The sequence below is a fragment of the Elephas maximus genome, chromosome 21 (assembly GCF_024166365.1).
Source record: "Elephas maximus indicus isolate mEleMax1 chromosome 21, mEleMax1 primary haplotype, whole genome shotgun sequence".
Classification (NCBI taxonomy): Eukaryota; Metazoa; Chordata; class Mammalia; order Proboscidea; family Elephantidae; genus Elephas; species Elephas maximus.
The window spans coordinates 35,745,140-35,762,551 of NC_064839.1; the positions used below are offsets into that span (position 1 = coordinate 35,745,140).

The window sequence follows — 17,412 nt, forward strand, 5'->3', positions numbered from 1 at the left end:
GCATATTATGGTCTTGATTGTCTCTGTGCTCTCTCTCTCCTCCTCCTCTCAGTTGCTTACTACATTATTTACTCTATTTAGCACACATCCAGGGCTCTTGATAGGAAAAGAGTCTAAAAGCTTTGAAATTTAGAGAATCCATTTATATGAACAATATGGTTTTTAATATAATTGTAGATTGAAAACCATAATACCTATATTACTCTTTAATGCTCTCATGTAAGCCTTTCAAATTATCCTGGTTTTATTGATAGTAACTACATTTTTTTAATTCTATGAATCACTGGTATATATGTGTATAAAGCATAAAAATGCTAACATTTTCTTGGTGAAATTCAATATTTTTATGACTGTTATAATGGAGTATTTAAAAAAAAAGGCAACATTATAAATTAATTTGAGGCATGTAGCATCACTTCTATTACCACCCTCCCGAATCTGTAAGAAACACTTACTGAATTTCTCAAAGGTTGACCTGCAACACATTTTAATTAGCTTGATTCATACTATTCTAGCAGAAATGTCCCAGATAGCATAATAAAAGTTTCTAAGAACTAGAGTGGTATATTAGTATGGTCTATTCAAAACCTTGTGTTAGAAGTTTTACTTGCCTATAGCTCATTTCTTTCAGGATTTGGGCATGTATTCATTTGCATGGGAATGTTTTGGATATATGAAATTAAAAAATTTATTTCACAGACTGCTCTGAAGTCTGTATGGTTTCTAGAAATTCATGAAGATTATTGAAATTTGTGGTTAATCAGAGTTAATGTACTATGTTCATATCCTGGCATACATCTACATATTGGCAAAGGTGATATTTTGGGCAGCAGTAACCTATTTAATTGGTTACTGTCCTCTGGCAGTAGGTTAGCAGGCCTTTTGTACTATACAGCTAATTAATGGAAATAATAACTTTGATATTTACTTAAAGTGAGTGAAAAAATTTTAATAACAGGTTTATTAAGATATAATTCACATACCATACAATTGACCTGTTTAAAATGTACAAATCAACAGCTTTTGGTGTATTCACAGAGTTGTGCAACCATTACCAAAATCAATTTTAGAACATTTTTATGATCCCAAAAAGAAACCCCCTACCCATTAGCAGTCACTTTTCATTGTACCTTCCCTGAAGCAACCACTAGTCTTCTTTCTGCCTCTATAGCTTTGCCTCTTCAGGATAGTTTATATACAATAAATGTAATTATATAATGTGTGGACTTCTATGACTGGCTTCTTTCACTTAACATAATGTTTTCAAGGTTCATCCATGGTTTAGCATATATTGGTACAAATATTGCCCAAATTTTGTTTTGTTATTTTCTTTAATTTCATTCCCTTTTTCATTGTAAAATAAGCCCTAAGATCCTTAATCATAATTATTATGATCTCAAGGAGTAAACCAATTCATTATGTAAGCCATAAAACAGTTATCTACATAGTCTGTTAACATTTTGCAATTGATCTATATGTGTCATAGAAGAGGCTTTTTTTTTTTTTTTTTTTAATATATTTTCAGAAGATGTGATCTCAGTTACTGCCATTGGCAAGCCCAGCTGAACCAGGCATAGCCTTGTGACTTCGTATTAGTCCATTTCAATATCATTTGTATTATTAGCATTTTTTTTTTTTTTTACATCTAAAAAAGTTTGGGTCATTTCTTTTATGTTTTCATTAGTGGCTCTTCACCAGGGTGTACCATTATATTGTCAGAAGTAATATTCCCGGTCCACCCATTGCTTATGGATTCATAGACATCAAAATGCATAAAAGATGGGAGCTCTGTTACCAGCTGTAGAATTTATATGGATATTCAAGAAGATTTATATAAACTGTTAATCTTCCTTTTTGTTTTTTTCTTATTTTTTAATATATGCATCTTCTTCAGGACACTCCGAAAAATAATATGTGCAAAAGGTATAGTATCCCTTTATCAAACTTCCTTATGCTCTACATAATGTCTGGCAAGAGTTTCTTCCATAAATATACATGTATAACAACTTAAATGTACAGTTTGACAGCTAATTTCTTTTTTTGGCCAAAGTTGTTGCAAATTCAGTAGTGCCTTGACAATAGTGAAATTAATTTTTACAACTTCAACCATTTTGAATAATCTTAAGGTTCATGCCTCGAGTAATTTTTAAATCATGTTATGACATAAATTGGAATCACACTCAGTGAGAGGCGAGTGTGCATCGACAAGTAACTGTTAAACGAAGCTAGTCAAGCACCTGGTCTCTGCAGCTCAGTCCAGCTGTGCAACTTCCAGTTAAAACTTAATCTAATTTAATCCTCACAACAACTCTGTAACGTAGATGCTGTTATTATATTTTACAGAAGAAGAAAATTATGTATTACAGCCATATTCAAGCATTTGGGTTTTCTCAAAGGTTTACTTAAAATACATCTCTTGCAGTAGTATTAGTAAAACAATAGTATTAACTCTTGAAGATATTAATTGCCATCCCTTAAGTGTCTCTGGAGTCCTGGGGTGGCACAGATGGTTCAGTGCTCAACTGCTAACTGAAATGTTGGCAGTTCAAACTCACACAGAGGTGCCTCAGAAGAAAAGCCTGGCAGTCTGCTTCTGAAAGGTCACAGCCTTGAAAACCCTATGGAATGCAATTCCACTCTGCAACATGAGTTGATGAGTCAGAATCAACTCATTAACACCTGTTTATTGTTTGTTTGTTTTTTGAAATGTCTACTTGAGATGACTGTGAAATCCTTGGCTTGTAAAAGATCTTTATAGAGATTATGTAGACATCTGTTCTAACTTTTCTGGGGTCTTTTTTCAGGCATTTTAGAGAAAGAAATTTTTTCCCCCCATAAAAATATGGGGTCTTTTTTTATTTGAGGTGATGGACAGAGCATAAAAAATGCAAACCTAAAGGGAACTAGTAAGTTGAACTTTCTTAATATTAAGGATTTCTGCTCAGTCAAATATTCCATAAAGAATTTGAAAATACAAGCCACAAGCTTGCAATATATTTATGCTGCACAGAAAACTCATTTAAGAATTCTTAGGCAGAGCATATAAAGAGTATCTGCAAATTGATTTAAAAAAAAAAAACTCAGAGGCAAGCTGTTATATATGTATTTGCCACACAGAAAAAGTAGGATATGAAAAAAAGACTTAAAGAGGTATTTTACCGAAGAAACACAAATACAAGCATATGAAAAAAGGTATAATCTCATTAGTCAGCAGAGAAATGCTAATTAAAATACAGATTGGCGAAAATAAAAAAAAAGTTGAAATAATTGGAGTTGAAAGTGGATCACCAAGACTCTTACGCTCTCCTAGCAGAGAATAATAAAAAAGACCTGTTGCTGTCAAGTCGATTCCAACTCATAGCGACCCTGTAGGATAGAGTAGACCTGCCACATAGAGTTTCCAAGGAGCACCTGGTGGATTTGAACTGCCGACCTTTTGGTTAGGCAGTCGTAGCACTTAACCACTATGCCAACAGGGTTTCCAGCAGAGAATATAAATTGGTACAGTTACTTTGGAAAACAGTTTGACCTGCTCCAGCAAATTTGACCATATAAATAACTTTTGACTCAGCAGTTCCATTCGTAGGGATATACGCAACAGGAATGTGATACATGTACAAGAAGCTTATATAAAAATATTCATGGCATCATTATTCTGTATATTCAGAAACGAAACAACCCAAATATCAATTCATTTATTAATTAAATGAGTATGTAAACTCTGGCATATTCATACAGTGGAATACACAGAGTAATAAAAATAAGTGAATCACAACTACACGCACTAACCTAGATGAACCTCCAAGAGTTCAGTGTTGTAGCCAGGAAGTTATTGTTGAGCCTAAATCTCCTTTGGTGCATTATAAATGCATTTCCCCTTCCTAGTCTCAGTGGAAATTAAGTATTATGAAGGGTTATGAAGACTGGTGGTCAACCATTCCCAGTCAACTTGTAAGTAGTCTTTTATACTGAGTAATTTCTCTTTAGTGTTTTCTCAAGGATGGTACTTTTGAACTCTTTAGTTTTTTTTTTTTTTGTGGTGGTTTTCCAAGAGGTTTGAATTCATTCGTCTTATGGAGAAATTACTTCAGAGTGCTCATGTGCCATGTTGTTGTTATATATGCCAACTTGCCTTTTTTTTTTTTTTTTTTTTAGTAAACAAAGTTCCCTGGCAGACACTCTTAACTTGTCCAGGGCAGCCTTCTGCCATACTTAAGTGTACAAAATGCTGGGCATGTTTAGGCAAAGAGAATAATTCTGAACTTCAGCCGGTTTTATTGGCTTCGAAACCTTTTAATATGAAGACTGCGTATGTCTGAAATGGAGGGACAGCCGGGTCATTTGGATTGTGGAAGAATTACACATTAAAACCAGCAGTGTTAATAAGCTTTATTAAAGAGGAATAATTATTTTAAGGAGAATGATTACTGTCTTGACACTCCTAAGAAAAATCTCTTGCAGTACTTTTTTAGCTGGCTGTCTTTTGCTTAACTATTAGAACTATCAGTATGTTCTCTGTGTGTGTGTGTGTGTGTGTATATATGCCCTTATTAGTGCCCAGACTAGAGGTTAAGAGGATGGGTTTGGATCAGACTGCCTTGCTTACTAAAAAATGACACTTGGTGTAGAATATGTGAAAAACGAAAACACAAGGAAAATATTAAACTACCCATAATCCTATGACCCAGAAATAACCACTATATGTCTGTATAAAAGCATATACAGAGATGTGTTTGTGTATACTTTTTTTTGTTTTTGGTATTGTACTATACATTTTGCTTTTACCCTTCTTCAGGTTTTTGGTGGTGGTGTTTAACATTGTCCGTCCAGTCCAAATATCTTGTTTCTTCCAGTTACTCTGTAATAAAAGCAGTTATATTTCCCAAAGTAAATCAAAAGAATTGTTCATAAGAATATTGAAATGTGAAAAAAAAATGTGAAAGATAGCAAATGTTTGGTATAAAATGTTCACAACTTTATTGCTTTTTCCCCCACCTCTAGTTGCTGGTCATACTGGGTTTTCCCCATCATAGGAGCTATTCTCTTAGGTTTCCTGTATCGTTACTACACATCAGAAGGCAAATCCTCCTGAGGAGATCTTGTTGAAGTCTGGAAAGCACATCCACTTGGGAGTGAAAACCAGAGACTTGCTTTGGGGGCTGCAGAATTGCCCTCTTCTCGAATCCTGCCAATTGTGTTCTTCCCTGTTGGAGTCAAGACTGCTGGCCAGACGTCCACCTCAGACCTGGGACCACTGTCTTTCATCTCTCAGAGCCTTAAATAATCCCAGAGCAGCTGCTCACTTTTCTGTGTCCTTGCCATGTTTCCTTCCTTCACTGCTTCCCGCAAGTACCTTTACATTGAAAAACTTTTTGTTAATAATTGTAATTCATATATTACGGTTACATTGCCCTTTAGTAAGAATGCCTGCTTTCCAATATTTTAAATGTATATTAGACATTCTTAGAGGGGCAGCAAACTCTGGTTTTGAAAGTTTTCTTTTTCCATTTTGCTTTTAAGTAATTTTTTTTTTAATTCTGATTTAATTCTATTTTTTGTGTTACTCGTCTAAAAGATTTAATTCATGAAGTGTGTACCTACTGCTGAAAACACAACTGCCAGATGATCTTGTTTCTTGTTTGTATTTGTTAAAACCAAACCACACTATCTAGTTACCTAATCTGTGCTCCCCCGAAGCTAGTGTAGCAGGTGGCTTTTCCCAGTGCCTAAGTCTAGCCCCTGTTTTTCCCAAATGGTGAGGGACTAAACTGTGCTTCCCTTTTATTTCTTGGGGGTGGGGAGAGATAGGGGAAAAGGGGGGATGAATTGGGATGATAGGGCCTGGTGAATTCATAATAATCTTTCTTTTGAAAAATTTTGAAAAATACCACTTTAGGACAGCAGTTTGGTAAAAGCACCAAAGACTTCAGCCTTCACTTCAATTTGGCTAGCCATCCCTTTGTTTCCCCTAGCCATCTTTTATTGATAAATATAAATTCATAATTATGTCTGTAGAGTTTTACCAGGGATTTTTGCTGCTTTTTTGTTTATTGATGAGTAAACTTTAGATTATGCATTTTACAAAATTAAAACTACACATTGATTGAAGGTGCAGTATTTGATCTTCTGTTTTTCCCAGTGAAATACCTTGTGTAATAAAATGGCATTTGAAAGCAGGAGATCATAAGAAGATGTTTTTCATTTATTTGTATTTTAACTCTGTGGCTGCAACTTTTGGTTTTGTTCTTTTGTACCATTGAGAATAAAAATCTGGTAGGTTTTTTCTTGGGTGTGTGTTTCATTGAAGGATAGTTTATTTGAGTTCTGTTACTGGTTTTTCTTGGTTCAGGGATTTCTCTGGCATATTTGACTCCCTGTTTTCCCTGTGGAAGCACCTGAGGAGACAGCCTACTGGCTGTTTCCTGTCAACTGTGGTGATTTTTCTCCCCATACTTTGAGGATTAGCTGTCTGCCTCTCAGCCATTGTCATATCCAGCAGGGAGCAGCTTGGTTCAAAGAAGGACCATGGGCCCTGCTCAGTACCTCCTCCCCGCTTCTAATTTGCCAAGGACCTGACGAGACAGGAAACTGCCCAGCAAACCAGTGTCTGCCTATGCAAACTATTTAAGAAAAAGTTCAACCAAGGTCTTGTATCCTGTGATTTAGCAGCTGAATGAATTCAGAATTCATCAAAATAATATTAACCTTGTACTTTGCATACTTGGATATGACATTTTGGAGTAATTTTAGAGGATTTCTCATTGCCTTTTATATACAGGGATGTGGGTATAGTCAAACTTTTATCTTTAGAAAAATTTTTGTATTATAAGATGCCACTTCAAGACAATTTATTGGTTAAAAAATTGGTTATTATGTAACAAAAGTGGTGGGACAGTTGATGCGCCTCTATTTGAAGGCAATGAAGGATCTCCTTGAATAGGAATATAGAATTGTTATAATAATTAAGTTGCATGCTTATGTGGGGTCACATTGTGGTAGAGGTAAAGAAAATAAAAGTATTGAGGAGAGTTAGAAAAGGGAGCTTTCAAGCCAAAACTAAGCCAGAAGATAACTTGGATCAACTGTAAAAATGTTTTGTCAGTTTTTTATTGGTTGTCTTTTCCTGTTTATATCCAGACTTGTTTTTAATCAGAGCCAGAGAGAGAAATTTTCGGACTTTGTCTCTACCATCCCTGAAACGCATCCAATATCCAAGGTTTCTTTTAAACTAATGTGATGTCACTTTGCATTATAAAAACCACTTTTGGGTCCATTTACTATTATTCTGCTGCCTGCATAAACAGCCTGGTGAAAAGTAGAGCTTGTGTGAGAATTCGCAGAGATTTTTCTAAACAGTAAGATAATATAGTATGTTAGCCAAATTCATCAAAAAATAAGAAGTAGACTTGAGTTCTCAGACAGTCTCGACATTGGTAGGTCATGACAACCCCTCCAGAGAGCCAGCGGAACCAGTCCCTGTTGGCTGACAGTCCCCCCTGAAGCTGGTCTCTGGAGAGTTTGGTTGTTTATTCCTGAGGAATACTAGCTGCTGCACACTGTACTGTATATATAATGGTTGGAAAACAGAAAAAGAGGAGGTGATGGGAAACTTGTGCTACCAAAATAGAGGGTGTTAGTGCCAGTTCTTCAAAATCTCCTAGCCCATGTCTCGTAGGAATTGGTTTTGGTTTTCAAATGACTTCTCCATTTGTAAAGACAAAGTGGTGAGGACAAAGTTTGTATTGTGCTTAGCTCTCATGTGACTGCTGAACCAGAAACAATCCATCGGAACCTATAATTTGAGCCCGCTAAGTTCTTTTAGCAATTGTCATAAATGTATGTGTTGGGAAACAGGAATATTGTTAAGTTTATGTTCATTTAGTTCCCAATGTGGGGCAGTGAAAAATGCTTTATTTACAGACCAGCTCTGTCATTACGTATGGCATCTCATGCTTAAAATCTCAAGTGATATCTATCTTGTTAAATTCCATTTTAGGAGATTGAAAAGCAGGACATTAATGTTCATTACCTCCTACCCCAGGAGAAATGGATTCAGACATGTCTTGTCTCAACAAGAAATTGCATTTTTTTTTTTTTTTCTTTTAACCATCTCGTTCTGCTGCCAAATATCACAGAAGTAATGGAGAGTTTAGTCACATTTGGCTGCTGTGTTCTGAAAGAGCTAGGCTTGGAATTTGTGGGGGTGAACTAGGAGGAAGGTTCCAAAGAAGCAGAGAGGCATTTGTCGGGTTGCCTGCTCTGTATACTAGCATCTTATTCATGAGTTTTAGTAGTTGCTCTTTTCCCACACCTGTCTCCTAGATTTGCTATTTGGACAAAACGTTATTACGACCATTTATCTTCCTTTCTTTTTACTTCACCCTTGACTGTGAACTAGTAATATTAACATTCCTTATGTGTATTCAATAATGAGTTTGTTTACCTATTTTATTTCAGCATATTTTGAACAAAGATCTTTGTCTCTTTCTGTTGGAATGTGCCACACAGTGAATGTTTGTTAGAATTATACACAATAAAGATACTGTTTCCCTTTTCTTGCCCTGATTGCAGTTATTTTTAAAAGAAAAATTGTTTTTTAAGTAGAAGGGTTGGCTGTGTAATCCTCAGGTGTCCTGGAAGGAAAGAATTTGAGAAGCAAGAAGGTCGCCTGTATCTGTTCTAGTATTGTGTCCAGTGTAACTTGATGGGGTGTTCCATGGTTGGTTCTTTACGATTCTGGCTACTACTTTGCTTGAAGTGAGTTGCTCACTTGATAATTGTGAAATGCAAAAATCAAGAATTTTCTGTCTTAATGCACTGAAGTGGAAACCAGGTAGATGAGTTTCTGTTTTTACTGAAACTGTCTGGTAAAGAGAAGCCAAACCAAGGTAATAATGTTTTGTTATCTGCAATGCCAGTTTTCAAATGATTGTTTTTCTTGGAAGTAACTAAGCTGTTGGGGAAAATTAAACACTGAGATTGGGGTTCTAGTGACTGCATTAATAAAACAAAGAAAATATATCATTTTTATAATTACCTACAAAACATACTGATAGCCTCCTGACATTACTGATGAGATATTGTTTATGAGTGCTTGGTTATTTGACTCTCACGTGAATTGAGGATTACTAACAGGAACAGATAGCACTATTTTTACCAGCATCTGAATCTTCTGTTTACTCTTCAATGCTGTTAAGAATTCACTGTCACAGCAACTCTTCCTGATGCTGAGTATGCAGTAGATGCTTGACACGTCCTGGCTGATATGAAAACCTGAGAAGATTGTGATTCCAATTATGTAAATTTAAGGTAAGAAATACCCACCCAATCTACTAAATTGCTGGTAATCGATGGTGTAAACCTGATGTTAATTAGCAAAATAGGTAACTCTACTATGTATTTCAAGGCCCACTCAGCTTAATTGCATATATCACATTTTAAAGACTTAATTATTTTATGAAGCATTAAGGGTTCTTTTTCAGATGAAACGTGAGCGTGCAGTTAATACTGTCTGAGATCATTTATGTGACACCTACTGTGCATCATGCAGTGCCTTCGGTAGTTTACGAGCATTTCTGTCCTTACAGTATCCTCACAGGGCAGATTGGGGTATCCACATTTTACAGATGCCTGAGAGAGCCACCTGACTTGCTTGAGATCACACAGCTGCTGTAAGGGGAACCAGGGTTTAAACCTAAGTTCATCCCTAAAATTCTCAATGTTCATCATCAGTGGTTCTCATAGAAACATTAAGCTCTATTACAAAAATAAGTAATATGGCTGGTGTATCTGTTATTAATTTTCAAATATATATAGATGTTCTGTCTGTGATTAATAAAACCAAATCAATAATATGTAGAGTCATTTTCTTAACTAGTAGATACTGAAAAACAGCTTCTGTTTTAGGGGTCTCTGAAAGTCTAGGCTGTTGGCAGTGAATTGTATTGCTTCAGCAGAAACAGCTGTGAAATGACCCCTCCCATCCCTTGCAAAACACAGATTCTTGAAGCTAGTTAATGAGAATTTAGTTTAGACTATGTTGTCAGAAACAATTTTGATTAAAAGAAAAGCCTATAGAGGATAGGAGGCATAGGGTTGTCAGCAGTAGAATTCTTGCCTTTCATGCGGGAGACCCAGGTTTGATTCCCAGGCAGTGCACCTTGTGGATGGCCACCACCCATCTGGCAGTGGTGGCTTTCGTGTTGCTATGATGCTGAATAGGTTTCAGCAGAGTGTCCAGACTAAGATGAACTAGGAAGAAAGGCTGGGTGATCTACTTCAGAAAATCAGCCAAAGAAAACCCTATGGATTATAATGGCCTGATTTGCAACCAATCATGAGGATGGCCCAAGACCAGGCAGGCTTTTCATTTCATTGTTCATGGGGTCGCCATGAGTTGGGGCCAAACTTGATGGTAGCTAACAGCATAAAGACGTAAAAGATAGTGAGTTGAGGAGTAGTGATGAAATCGTTAAGCAGCACAGATGAGAAATCCTTGCATAACTTCACTTATCCCATCACTTAGTCTAGGATCCTGAATAAAATTTCATCTGAAGAAATGATATGTAAATGTATTGTTTTTAATGACGCCAGAGAAGTTGTTAATTGCATGACTTGCCCCTAGCTTCTTCTGAACTGATGGGCACAAATCATGTGGAAATCTGAGAAATGGAAATCTTATACTTCACGCAAGTAACATAAGATTTGGAAACTCCTTTCCAGCTTTTGAAATTGTTATGCCATGAAAAGATGATTCAAATTCGTTGGAGAAAGCACAACATAATGAAAATACAAATACGCTGTTTGTTACAAGTATAACAAATAGCATTTTTGATCCACCAGTGCCAGTCTCAAAGCAGTTTCCTATTGTTTGTGCTCTCCTGGTCCTAATATCTGCAACCAAAACACTGATGGTAACTTTAGAATCACAAGACCTGGAAAGAGAGCAGGGGGGAAAAAAACCCCACAAACGCTTGAATTGCATTGTTCTTTAAAAATCTTCTCTTTTGGGATCTTTTTTCCAGTTTTCCTCACCTATATTTTTTAGGAATGGAGGTGACGTTACCTAACAGAACAACAGAATGATGTCCACAATAAAAATGAATCTTTTCACAAACCTGCCCACTCTGACTTAATTACCCAAGAAATCAAATGAGGAACAGATAGAGGTAGAGGTTGGGAGAGCCTAAACCAAGAACAGCACAGGAAAACTGAGCTTTCCAAGACTCCCAATATGACTCCCTTTTTCTTTTTTATTTCCTTTATTTCATTTTGGATTTTCCCCTAACTCCCATCCTAACCCCTGCACTGCCCATCTTGAACTACTTTTTTCTTATTTTTTATTCTATAAATAACAAGGTTACAACCTCAGCCATACTTCTCTTGATTTTTAAGTATTAAACTCAGTATTTTAAGTATTACGATACAGAAATATACGCAATAGTCTGTCCTAAAAGACATTTGGGAGAAATCTGATTTGTTTATAATCTGGACCATCCCTGGAATGTTTCTAAATTGAAAAAACATACTATTAAACTTTGAAATGGTGGTATCTAGTTGATCATTACAGTCACTCATTTTCTCTAAATCATTATAGCTTGGGTGTAAAATAAGTTGCAACTGATTTCCCACGTACAAACATGGCTTGGCATACAGGGAAAAACATTTCCTTGGACCAGGGTTTGTTAGGAGTAAGTGAAGTAGCCATGAAATAACGATCTCACTTTTTTTTTTTAGTTGTAAATATACACATAACAGTATTTGTCATTTTCAACATTTTTTACATGTAAAGTTTAGTGACATTACCTTTTTTTTTTTTTTTCAAATAATGGACCCTTGTAAAAAACATACTCAGGAAAATAACGTGAAGGGGTTGCTTAGTTGGCAAAAAAAAGTATAACATGCTTTGTTTGCATAAAAATACGGTGATTATTTTCATCATGTTGTGCAACTATCACCACTCTTCATTTCCAAATTTTTCCATTACCTATAAGAAACTAAGTGCCCCTGAGAAATGGCTTCCATTTCCCTCCTCCCTCCCACCCCTGATAACCACTAATAAACTTTGGTCTCTATATCTTTGCCTATTCCAGATATTTCATATAAGTGGGATCATAATTTGTCCTTTTGTGACTAACTGGTTTCACTTAGTGTTTTCAAGGTTCCTCTGTGGAATAGTGTATATGAATACTTCATTTCTGTTTATGGTTGAGTAATACTTATGTGTATACCACATTTTCTTTATCCATGCATCTGCTGTTGAACATTCCAATGGTTTCCACATTTTGGCTAGTGCTGCAATGAATATTGTTGTAGAAGTGTCTGCATCCCTGCTATCAGTTATTTTGGGTATATACCTAGAAGTGAAATTGTTGGGTCATATGGTAATTCTATGTTTAACTCTTTGAGGGACCATCAAACAATTTTCCACACCAGCAGTGGATGAGGGTTCCAATTTCTCCACATGCTCCCCAAAACTTGTTTTTCATTTTTCTGATTATAGGAATTCTAGTGGGAGTGAAATAGTATACCATTGTGGTTTTTGATTTGCTTTAGTCCACGATGACTAATGACGTTGAGCATCTTTTCATGTGCTTATTGGCCATTTGTGTATCTTATTTGGTGAAATGTCTATTCGAGTCCTTTGCCCTGTTTTTTTTTTTTTTTTTTTTAATTGGGTTATTTGTTGCTAAGTTGTAGGAGTTCTACATATATTCTGGAAACTAAGCCCTTATCCAATATATGTTGTCATCATTAGGTGCCGTCAAATCAGTTCCTACTCGTAGCCACCCTGTGTACAAGAGAAAGAAATACTGCTTGGTCCTGCATCATCCTCACAATCGTTGTTATGTTTGAGCCCATTATTGCAGCCACTGCAATTGAGTGTCTTCCTTTTTTTCACTAATCCTTTTCGAAACATGATGTCCTTCTCCAGAGACTGGTCCCTCCAGATAACATTTCCAAAATACGTAAGATGAAGTCTCACCATCCTCACTCTAAGGAAAATTCTGACTGTAGTTCTTCCAAGACAGATAGGTTTGTTCTTCCGGAAATCTATGGTATATTTATTATTCTTCTCCAACACCATAATTCAAAGGTGTCAATTCTTCGGTGTTCCTTAGTCACTGTCCAGCTTTCAAATGCATATGAAGTGATTGAAAATACCATGGATTGGGACAAGCACACCTTGTCTCAAAGTGACACTTTAAAGAGGTCTTTTGCAGCGGATTTGCTCAGTGCAATACATCATTTGATTTCTTGACTCCTGCTTCCATGGGCGTTGATTGTGGATCCAAGTAAGATGAAATCTTTCACAACTTCAGTCTTTTCTCCATTTATCATGATGTTTATTGGTCCAGTTCTGAGGATTTTTGTTTTCTTTAAGTTGCGATGCAATCCATACTGAAGGCTGTAGTCTTTGGATCTCCATCAGTAATTGCTTCAAGTTGTCATTGTTTTCAGCGAGCAAGGTTGTGTCATCTCCATATCACAGATCATTAATGAGTCATCAGTCCTGATAACACCTTCTTCCTCTAGTCCACCTTATCAAATTATTTGCTCAGCATACAGATTACAGATTGAATTAAGTATGGTGAAAGGATACAACCCTGATGCACACCTTTCCTGACTTTAAGCCACACAGTATCTCCTTGTTCCATTTGAACGATTCCTCTTGGTCTATGTACAGGTTCTTCATGAGCACAATTAAGTGTTCTGGAATTTCCATTCTTTGCAATGTTGTCCATAATTTGTTATGTTACACACAGTCGAACGCCTTTGCATAGTTAATAAAACACAGGTAAACATCTTTCTGGTATCCTCTGCTTTCAGCCAAGATCCATCAACAATGGTTATCCCTTGTTTCATGTCCTCTGAATCCAGCTTGAATTTCTGGCTTTTCTCAATATACCGCTGCAACCGTTTTTAAATTAGCTTCAGCAAAATTGTACCTGTGTGTGAGCCCTGGTGGCACAATGGTTAAATGCTGGGCTGCTAACCAAAAGGTCGGCAGTTCGAATCTACCAGCTGCTCCTTGGAAACTCTATGGGGCAGTTCTATCTGTCGTATAGGGTCGCTATGAAGTTGAAATTGACAGTGAGTTTTTTTGGGTGATGTTAATGATATTGTTTGATAATTTCTACCTTCTTTTAGATCACCTTTCTTTGTAATGAACACAAATATGGATTTCTTTCAGTTGGTTGGCCGGGTAGCTGTCTTCCAAATTTCTTGGAATAGACTAGTGAGCACTTCCAGCATCGTATCCGTGTGTTGAAACATCTCAATTGTATTCTGTCAATTCCTGGAGCCTTGTTTTGCATCAATGCCTTCAGTGTACCTTGGACTTCTTCCTTCAATACCATTGGTTCTTGATCGAATGCTACCTGCCGAAATGGTTGAACATTGACCAATTCTTTTTGGTACAGTGACTCTGTGTATTCCTTCTATCTTCTTTTGATGCTTCCTGCATTGTTCAATATTTTGCCCATAGAATCCCTCAAAATTGCAACTCCAGACTTGAATTTTTTCTTCAGTTCTTTCAGCTTGAGAAATGCCAAGTGTGTTTTTCCCTTTTGATTTTCCAACTGCAGGTCTTTGCACATATCATTATAATACATTACTTTGTCTTCTTGAGCCTCCCTTTGAAATCTTTGGTTCAGCTCTTTTACTTCATCATTCCTTCCATTCGCTTTAGCTACTCAGTGTTCAAGAGCAAGCTTCAGAGCCTCTTCTGACATCCATTTTGATTTTTTCTCTTTTGTCTTTTTAATGACCTTTTGCTTTCTTCATATGTGATGTCATTCTGCAACTCATCTAGTCTTCAGTCATTAGCATTCAATGTGTCAAATCTATTCTTGAGATGGTCTCTAAGGTCGTTCTTGGCTCTTGTGGACTTGTTTTAATTTTTTTCAGCTTTAACTTTAACTTGCGTATACACAATTGATTGTTCTGCAGTCGGCCCCCTGACCTTGTTCTCACTGATGTTATTGAGCTTCTACATTGTCTCTTTCCACAAATGTGGTCAATTTGATTCCTGTGTATTCCATTGGACGAGGTACATGTGTATAGTCACCTTTTGTTGAAAAAGTATTTGCAACGAGTAAGTCGTTGGTCTTGGAAATTTCTATCATGCAGGCTCCAGCGTTGTTTCTATCACCAAGGCTTTATTTTCCAATTACCTATCCATTTTTTATGTTTCTAACTTTCGTATCTCAATCACCAGTAATTATCAATGCATCTTGATTGCATGTTGGGTCAATTTCAGACTGTAGAAGTTGATAAAAGTCTTAAATTTCTTCACCTTTGGCCTTAGTGGTTGGAGTATAAATCTGAATAATAAGCTTATTAACTGGTCTTCCTTGTTGGTGTATGGATATTATCCTATTACTGACCACTTTGTACTTCAGGACATCTTGAAATGTTCTTTTTGACAATGAATGTGATGCCGTTCCTCTTCAGTTTGTCATTCCTGGCATAGTAGACTGTATGATTGTCTGATTCAAAATGGCTGATACCAGTCCATTTTAGCTCAGTAATGCTTATGATATTGATGTTTATGCATTCCATATCATTTTGAATGTACTTTGTGTATTTCACATTTTTTTATTATTAATGGATGTTTGCAGCTGTTTCTTCTCATTTTGAGTCGTGCCACATCAGCAAATGAAGGTCCCAAAAGCTTGACTCCATCCACGTCATTAACGTCAACTCTACTTTTTTTTTTTTTTCTACTTTGATGAGGCAGCTCTTCCCTAGTCATGTTTTGAGTACCTTCCAATCTGAGGGGCTCATCTTCCTGCACTAAATCAGACAATGTTCTGCTATTCATAAGGTTTTAACTTCCAGCGTTGCATGTGTTTGTTGAAACATCTCAATTGGTATTCTGTCAATTCCTGAAGCCTTGTTTTGTGCCTGTGCCTTCAGTGCAGCGTGGGCTTCTTCCTTCAGAACCATCAGTTCTTGATCATACGCTGCTACCTCCTGAAATGGTTGAGTGTCAACCAATTTTTTCAGCAATAGACCACCAGGTCCTTCTTCCTAGTCTGTGCTACCAGTGGCATAGCTTCCAACATCACAGCAACACACACATCACCACAATAAAACAAATTGTCAGACAAGTGGGGATTTGATATATATTTCCCAAAAATTTCTCCCAATCTGTAGATTGTCTCTTCACTTTGTTGGTAAAGTCCTTTGATGAACAAAAGTATTTAATTTTGATGAAGTCCAATTTGTCTATTTTGTCTTTTGTTGCTCATACTTTGTGTCATGTCTGAGAAAACTATACCCTGAAGCGTTGCCCCTATGTTTTCTTCATAGTAAGCTAGTGAAGTTCTATTAGAACATCTCTATGTGCCTGTGTTTAATACTAAATTCTGCCTCTGGACCTTTAATGTATATAAGTCAGTAAATTTACTTTTTTTTCTTAAGCTAGTTCAAGTTGGCTTCCTGAGACACACACATCCTGATTACTATGATCTTTTCGACTCAATTGACTTTATAATGCCTATATTGGTAATGTCTTTGTGGGGATATTGTCTCTCCAAGTGTGTCTAAGGTCTCATAGGGCAGAAACTTTTTTTTTTTTATCCCGTACCAGGTCTAGATATCTTTGGAAAGAAGAGTTATTTCTCACTTGCACACACACAGTAAGCTCATTTATTGTTGTCATGGAGTAAGTTACAGACCTGCTTAAGCTAATTTAGATAAAAAGGGAAATGACTTGTTATGAATCAGTGACATCTGATGGAACACAAGGGTGGGAAGCACAGCTGGATCTTACGAAAGACTGTTGTTGTTAGGTGCCATCGAGTCAATTCTGACTCAGCAACCCTATAGGACAGAGTAGAACTGCCCCATTGGCTTGCCAAGGGGTGACTGGTGGATTTGAACTGCTGACCTTTTGCTTAGCAGCCCAGGTCTTATCCATTGCACTGCTAGACCAAGGAATCAGAAAACCAGTAGGAATTAAGGTGGCTCCATTAGTTTCCCATTTAAATACCTAATGGAAATTAATTCCTAGAAGCAAAAAAATGTAATTGGCCAGATACTTTAGGAGTGTCTACTCCTGGTCCCATCAAGGTGACAGGGACTCATTCCATGCTTGAATAGAAGGGGAATCATAGGGAAGGCAGTCACCCAGGGTGAATATAACCACATTCCTGGTGTGTGTGTTTATTTAGCAGTGTCTTCGTTAATTAACTAAAAGCCCTCTGGAGGAAGGATCTTCAGCATTCCTCAAGGTGTCCTGCATTATGCTGGGTCATAGGAAGGGCTAAGTAAAGGCCTGTTAGATTACTTCCTATTTCAGTGTGGTTTATCATGCTTTGCCTGAACACAGAGGTAAATTTGTTAACTACCTAGAACTCCCAGGTAGAATTTTGAGATGAATTCCAATGTTGCCCACATAAGGCA

The 17,412-nt window shown here is 36.7% G+C and overlaps 1 protein-coding gene across 1 annotated transcript in view; it reads left to right on the plus strand.

Annotated features, from left to right (window-relative positions):
• LOC126064754 (cytochrome b5 type B) overlaps positions 1–7,172 on the plus strand; it is a 43,301-nt gene extending 36,129 nt beyond the window's left edge. The window contains exons 4-5 of the mRNA XM_049864007.1: positions 1,895–1,923; positions 5,002–7,172. Coding sequence (XP_049719964.1) covers positions 1,895–1,923; positions 5,002–5,092 — 120 coding nt within the window. The 3' untranslated portion in view covers positions 5,093–7,172. The remainder of the gene's footprint in view (positions 1–1,894; positions 1,924–5,001) is intronic.
• Positions 7,173–17,412: the final 10,240 nt, after the last annotated feature.